This window comes from Miniopterus natalensis, chromosome 7 (assembly GCF_054644295.1).
Source record: "Miniopterus natalensis isolate mMinNat1 chromosome 7, mMinNat1.hap1, whole genome shotgun sequence".
NCBI lineage: Eukaryota > Metazoa > Chordata > Mammalia > Chiroptera > Miniopteridae > Miniopterus > Miniopterus natalensis.
Window position 1 is genome coordinate 25,538,552 of NC_142087.1, and position 7,913 is coordinate 25,546,464.

Here is a 7,913-nt window from a genome sequence, read left to right on the forward strand (position 1 = left end):
TCATAGTTCAATGCCCTGCTGGTGCAATAAACCCCGGGCAAACTGGCTTCAACAATGATGGACCATTTGGAAATCATTTATGTATAAAAAAGACATAGAATATAAGTCTCTTTGGAAAATCAGATGCTGAATAGCCCGTGGAGCCCAGGAGCTGTTATGAAAGCAGAGGCACCTTCCCATTGGCCAAGGGGATCCACCCAGATGTCTGGCTTTCCCATAAAAGACAGGAACCACTGAAGTCCGTTTCCACTTCCACTCAAAGGACAATAATCTAAGCAGCAAAAAAGAAGATGGCAAGACTATTGCTACTTTTCCTCCCAGGTCTTGTGGCCATAGGCACCGTGCACGGAATGTTTATGGACAAACTTGCTTCCAAGAAGCTCTGTGCAGATGACGAGTGTGTCTGTAAGGACTCTTTAAATCCTTTTATTCTATTGTTATTAAATAATTGAAAAACTACCCACTAACAGCATAAAATCTAATTGTTCTTTGAAGCGAATCTTCTCTAATGTGCATGCGACTGGCATTGTCTCTTGGTCTGCACCTCTAGCGCGTCACCAGAGAAAATCCACTTGGCTGAGATTCTGTTGGATCAGCTTTAATGCTTCGGAGTTCTACTCCTTTTGAACTGACTGGGAGCTGTGAACCGGGACCTATTTAGCCACTCTGATTTCCTAGTTTTTTTTAACCTGCTCTGCCTTTTTACAGTTTTTAAAATCCAGGAGCCTAAAATGGAGTCATTCAATGTTTTGTTTTGTGGGTTTTTCTCTTCCAGATACTATTTCTCTGGCCAGAGCTCAAGAAGATTATAATGCCCCAGACTGTAGATTCATTAACGCTAAAAAAGGGCAGCAGATCTATGTTTACTCAAAGCTGGTAAAAGAAAACGAAGCTGGAGAATTTTGGGCCGGCAGTGTAAGATGAGATTATTCACAATACACACACATCTTGACATGTGTTCTCTTAATTTTTTCTCCATTGTCTATCTTCAATGCATTTTACTGTTTAAAACTAGCTGTTAAGAGCAATGTAGAGATTGTAGATGCAAGTACAAAAATTCATGTATGTTTGCTTTTATTGCATTTTGAAGAAACGATGAAAATTTTATAACAAAACGAACTGTAGGTTTGTGTGATGTTTTGGCAAGAAACACTAGTGAAATATATGGGAATTTGAACATCCCAAAGAGTTTGAAGTTTATCCAAAACTGTTTGAGCAGATTTGCCAAGTAAAGGCACGTATGTTGGCAGTCAGTCTATGTTTCAATATTTTTAAGGAAACTTTAGCCCCCTGTTTAATTCCAAAGAATCCGTTGTTTATAGTTAAAACGTGTAGGAGGGGCCCTGGGGAGGGGTGAGGCAGGACTGATTTACTGTCCTCATCGGCAGTGCCACAGATAGGTTCTCAGGGAATGAAGAATTAAACCTTATATTCACTCAAGTGTCTGTTGATTTAAATTTTTAAAAACCGAGAAATATAAGTGCCAATTTACTTTTAAAATTTTACTGACTTTATTTATTTATGGTTCCAAAAAGAGTTCAGGCAGCTCATAAGATTGCATGAAAAAAAGAAATGCTGAAGTAGTGAGACCAGAAAGGCTGGGACACAGAAGAACAGGAACCCGGTTTCTGTGGGTTGGCTTAATTGCTACAAGTGAACTTCAAGTTTAAGTCTGAGGCCCCCGAATCCAGAGTGAAAAGTGAGGCATCGGCAGTTATGTTCCTCTCATTAACAGCAAAGGGGATGCCTGGGGCTCCTTGAGACTCACATCAGCGTTGACTTTCGGCTTCTGGGCGCAGGTGTATGGCTACGGCCAAGAGGACGAGATGGGAACAGTCGGCTACTTCCCCAGAACTTTGGTTGAGGAGCAACACGTGTACCAGGAGGCCACCAAGGAAGTCCCAACCACAGTAAGTGTCTCAGAGGCGGCCAGAGAAAGGCTCAGATCTCAGAGTAAGGCAGGCTGCTGTTTAAAATGCATCAGGTGACTTACAAAGCCCCCAGTGTCCCATGGTGGCTTCTGAGACCGTGAGCATTCAGACCTACTCTCAACATTGAAAGAATACTCAGCTTTCTCCACTGACCCCCCTTTTGTTTTAGATGAAAGTTATTCATGTCACAAAGAAAGAAACCAAAATAGTATCATCTGACTCTTGCTGATGGTCACACGGTTATTTGCTAAAGACGGACTGTGGGGGGAAAAATACCACCTGTATTTAATAAAATCAATACAGTCTGGAGAAATCTTTGAATGCCTTATTTTTGTGGTAGATACACTCCACTTATGTATGAAAATAATTATAGTCTTTCCAATGCCCTGGGGTCTTGGAAACCCAGGACAGAAATAAAAGATCCCCTTTGAGCTACTTCGTAAGGTGGTTATTTTGAAGCCATTCTCCTGGAGCTAATTGCTGTGCTAAATAACTTCAAAGCATTGCCCAGTCTACTTCTTAGCATTGAACTTGAATGTGTCAAGTAACCATAAATTAAAAATGTATTTGATAACCTTCACTTAAGTAAATTTTACTTGAAGTGATAATTATGTCATAATCTTTGGGGTTCAACCATCACTTATTTTAAATCCTAATTAACCTTTGATTGTGTATGATTTTTAAATAAAGAACCTACAGCTGTTTTCTGGCCCCACCTGCTCAGTTCACTATCTTTCCTTTTGTTCCTGTTGCAGGATATTGACTTTTTCTGCGAGTAAGAAATTAGACAAATCTGCAAATAGAAAGAAAACGCCAAAACTAAGGAAAAAACAAAAACAAACAAACAAATATGTTTGAAATACGTGTCCCTTATTTCAGGCTTTTGTTTCCAGGATTTGTTACCTTACAGGAGGGCTGGGGTGTGGGGCCAGAGGTGGCAGGAAAGGGAGGGCTTCAACTCAGTCTTGTTTTCTGTTGGCCTGGTCGTCGGTGATGTTTGGCTCAAGTGGGTGTTTCAGCTTTCTCTTCCAGGGGGATGCACATAAGAAGATGGTTCTTTTGTAGCCATTTCTAAATAGTAATTCTTCCCAGTTCTTGGGCTCCCTGTATAAACTTGGTAGATCGATCACACGTGTCTTCCCTTTGGACACGATGCCTTCTACCTATTTGTCTTTCTGGAAAGCTGGAATGTTATAATTTACCCGAAGGCACCATATCATCAGGGAATATTCTAGGATTGCTGTTACTTTTAATATTTGATGGCTTTGGGATGTGAAGCTGTTGGTGGGGGGGAGGGTTCTCTGGACTCATAGATGTTTTGAACTATGCTTTTAAATTTCTCTTTTAAAGTAGTCTAACAAATTATTTCAATTGAATAATTTTACCCTCTAAATGACCAACTTGCCCTTCTCCAAATTTTAAATAAGTATGTGTGTATAGTGGGAGTGGGACAGTTGATAAAATATTTTTAATGAAATAGTTTCCCATTAATATGTGCTAGCACTTGGTATTACTCAAACTTAAAGTGAAAAGACACAGAAAAAAGAGTCTGTGGTTATTTTCTCTCCTATTTCGACTTCCAATGTCTTCTTCCTGTGCAAACTGCCCCTGTCAAGGCTGAGGCGTCAAGAAAACCTGGTGAGGGACGCAGGTTGGGTGGTTCCAATGCACCCACAAGTTTTTCTGTATTTAACTGGAACTTGCTTTGATTTTTATTACTAATGTCATTCTTTCGATGTACTCATGAGTTTCTGTTTGTCTACTAGTAATTAAAATGCCTGTACTAGACTAAAACAGTTCACAATGTCTGAGTTTAAATTTATTTTAGAAACATTTTTACCTTAGGGTATAGAAAGTCGGTGGGGGTGGGGGTGGGGGCTGGGGTTGGGGGTAGGGTTTGGGAAGGGGGTTTGTCCCTCAGTTCTCTGTGGTCTGGTCATCCCACAACCATGAAGAGGGGGCCATTTAAGGCAAGTTGTAGACTTGGACCCCAAGGTCATTTTTCATCTGTGTCCACTGTGACTTTAGGTGAATATGTTTTTGCCAAATTCTTACCGAGTTCAGCCAGGTAAACGATACCCAAAAAAAGCCTAAAACCCCCAAACTCACTAGTTTGTTTGTTTCCATCTCATTTTATTCCATTAAAAGTTTCAGGCAGCTTGTAGGGCTCTCAACACACTTTTAAGGTAAGTGGTGTTTATTCTACCCGTTGCCCTCTGTCTCTCACCTGTGGGCTCCCCCGCTCCAGACACCCCATCGGCCCTTGAGACACGCAGAAGCCCCATCCTCACCCCCAACCACAGGGCAGGTTCCCTCCTTGCCTCCGTTGGCTCCTACCCACCAGGAGTGACAGCCACCTAGAGAAAGGGGGGCTGAGTGGTGGAGGGCAAGGGTCTGGGGTGCAATGAGGCCTCTGGGCCCCACTCTCACTTGGGGAATTTTCCTTCCTTTCCCCCTTCCCACGAAGGGCAAAGCCATCTTAACAACTCTGCGAGGCTGCCAACCACTGAGATGGTTGGTTCACAACCTCAGGAGTTTCCCGGGCAAGGAGAGTGGGGCAAGAGGGGGGGCACTCCAGCCCCGCAGGTGGCAGGCTGGGGAGCAAGGGGGCTTGCGTACGAGGCCACCAGACCCCGCAGTGGGACTCAGCTCAGCAGCCACTTTTGTGCGGTAAAGCTGTAGGAAAACCCTAGCAGGTGTCCCACGCTCAGCTGAAAGAGAGGTCAAGGCGTCGGTGCCTTTAGCATCACCCACCCGACCCGGGATCGATGAGGGCCTGGATTGCTCCTTGTGGGCCCTGGCTGAGACACTCATGCCCTCACCGATCCGATTCAATGCGGGGAAATAGCTCATCTGCGTGGTACTTGAACAAATCTCGGGAGGGAGAGGGTATTTCAGCTCTGAGTGGGGAGGAGAGACGGGAGGAAGCACTAGGAAGAAAGTCTCATTTCCTCAACCATCAGCCTCACCTAGCCAAAACGGTGGAAGAAAAAAATAAGAGAAACTGAAATTACACAAGCTAATACTATTCCACGTTCTGCCCTTGAAATGCAATTTTTGTGACTTAAAGGCCTTCGCATGCTCTGATGTCGTCCCAGCTGTGTCCCCTACAAATGCCAGGATATATCGGTAATTCAATCAGGAAATGACATATTGATCCACACGCTTTCTATAACTACCCTCTAACCCATCATTAACAGAGACAGAGAATGCTCCCCAACCCGTGATTTAAATATTTTTCTAAATGAAAATGACTTCTCTGTCACACATGAGCAATTGTTTTAATCGTTTTTCTCAAGCATTCGCTATGCTGAGCCAGTGTTCGGGAGGTAAAAAATGAGGGGGTGCTAGCACCTCAGCCTCCTTTCCCGCTGCTCATCTCGCTCTTCCCTTTCCCTCCCTCTCCCTCTGCCTGTTTGCTGCCCCGTGAGCATTTATTCAGGACAAATGAGCCGGGCCAGATGGGATTGTTCATTTGTTTGAGCAGTCCTAGGTCAAGCTGGAAAAAAATACAAAACAGAAACAACTTCTCCTCCTGCTCCTGCTCCTCTCCTGTGCCCCTTATGACACCGACATGATTTAAGGGCCTTTTTAAAAAATATATGTTTTCATTGATTTCTTTTTCTTTTAGAGAGAGAGGAAGGGAGAGGGAGAGAGAGAGAAACATCCATGATGACAGAGTCCTTGATCGGCTGCCTCCTGCACGCCCCCTACTGGGACTCAAACCCACAACCCAGGCATGTGCCCTGGCTGGGAATCTAATGGTGACCTCTTGTTTCATGAGTCGCTGCCCAACCACTGAGCCACACCGGCCGGGCAATTAAAGGGCTTCTAGATTTTCCCCTGTGTCTTAAGTTACTACCCTTAATGTCGCCACAAATGGAGTTGCAGACGAAGCTCGGGCCTTGACCCCCGAGGACCACAAGCAGACACCCTGGTTCCCAGGAAGCAGCCTCGACCCCGCTCAGAGGGTCGGCAGGCGGAGCGGGTGGGCTGCACAGACCTGAAATGCTGGGCCGTCCCGCAGGAAAAGGCGAAGGGGTCTGGGCCCGCGCTGGGTAACTCGCGTGCCCACATCCCACCGATGCCTGAAGCAGAGAAACAGATGATCACTGGGAAAAGGAACCTATGATTTCTGAGCATGAACCACAGGCCAGAGCCTTAGATGAGGCTCCCCAGAAGCAGACCTTGAGATGACGGTGTAAGTACAGTGGTTTATGGAAGAGTGACCCCCAGGGGAAACAGGAAAGGGGACAGAAGCAGCAGGACAGGTCAGCAAGGGTGCAGCCCTACCGTGCTGGCTTCTACCTGATCCCACGAGGCCTCAGAGTGCAGGAAGCTACACCTCAGGGGCTGCCCGGCCCGAGTCAGGGAAGCTGAGCTGCTTCTGGCCCGTTGGTCCCTGATTAAGGTGATGGGGGAACAAACTCTCCAGGCAGTTCTGGCCCCCTCTGCATATGGGCAAAGCAGACTCCAGCTGGCTGTTGGTGCTGAGGGTGCGTGACCACACTAAAAGGGCACCCAAGGGCACTGGGGGTGGGTGGGCAATGGCTTTACCTGCTACAGCCCAGCTGTGCACAGGTGTTTTCACTTCATTTCATCTTCCCAGCAACCTGTGAGCCCCCACCATAACCTTCCTGGGACAAGTCAAGGCTAATCAGGTCTCACATTTCCTCCTAGATCAGCTTCCAGGGCCCTGAAACTTCCTGGTGTGAAAGTTAGCTGCAGGGAGAAACTTCGGTGGGACCAGGGTGACACCCAGTGGTGAGCTTGGGTGTGGATACAGAGAGGTTTCTCAGCTTCCTTTGGCAACCCAGGCTGTGAGCATCCTTCCTCGCACTTGGAATCGTTAATACCAGGGCCCCTTCCTCAGATGGACTCTACATACTTCACCCCTCCCCTCAACACACACAATTTTAAAATCTGCTTGTCACATGGCATAGAGAGGGCTATTGATATGCCCTTATCGCTGAGCTTAAAATAAATTCAACTGATTTAAAATTCACACGTTAGGGGAAAGCTGACATTTCTCTTTCAGATCTGTTCTGCATGTTTGCCTTGAAATGGAGCCCCACAGAGTTTATAGAGTATTTTAGCTGATTTAGTCCATTTACAGAAAAGCAGCAATAGCACCCTGAGCTCAGAATGTAGAAGCTTCTCTAGGGAACAATTAGTCCGGCCCCCAGCTCTCCCCAGGAGTGGCATGGGGTGGCTGAAAGGCATGGGACTCAGTGTCCCAGATCTCTTACTTAAAAAGTGTGGGGGCAGGGACCTGCAGCTGGACAGGGTCACGAGCTCTCCATGACACCATGCTGGGACACGAGTAAAGGAAAGGAAGTGGGTTTCTAATTCATCTAACAGCTGTGTGCTCTATGGGGGCAATTTTCACCCCCACCCCCCATGTCTGCAGACGTTTTCTTTTAAGTAATCTCACTTGAGGATATGTTTTTACTGATTTTTGAGAGAGAGAGAGAGAGAGAGAGAGAGAGAGAGAGGCATTGTTGTGAGAGAGAAACATCAATCAGTTGCCTCGGGCACGTGCTCCGACCGGGGATCAAACCACAACCTAGGTATGGTGCCCTGGCTGAGAATCGAACCCAAAACCTTTTGGTGTATGGGGACAGTGCTCCAACTAACAGAGCTACCTGGCCAGGGCTGTCTGAGACATTGCTGATGGTCATCAAAACATCCTATAGTTCACAAGAGAGCCCCCGACCAAGAACGATCCAGACCCAGTGTCAGCAGTGTCCAGGCTGGGAAAGCCTACTCTCTAAAGGGTGGCATTAATCACTGGGTGACCTTTGAAAGGATGACACACGCTAGAAAGGCCAAAACAAGTATGTGGCTATGTGTTTGTTCTCCAGGTCCGATCTGCGGTGTAATTTTTTTGTAATGAATCATTAGGTGGAGCTGGATACCTGAAAAGCAGGTCTGTGCAGGCGTATGTTCACACATGTACGCCACACCTGTGCTGTGACGCAG

At 46.1% G+C, this 7,913-nt stretch overlaps 1 protein-coding gene across 1 annotated transcript; it reads left to right on the plus strand.

The window, feature by feature from the left end:
• The first annotated feature begins 260 nt into the window (after positions 1-260).
• On the plus strand, positions 261-3,724 carry OTOR (otoraplin). Its single transcript, XM_016211952.2, has 4 exons — positions 261-405; positions 776-915; positions 1,800-1,910; positions 2,687-3,724. The coding sequence occupies exons 1-4, from the start codon at positions 291-293 to the stop codon at positions 2,708-2,710; spliced, it is 390 nt and encodes a 129-aa protein (XP_016067438.1). The 5' UTR covers positions 261-290; the 3' UTR covers positions 2,711-3,724.
• The last annotated feature ends 4,189 nt before the right edge of the window (positions 3,725-7,913 follow it).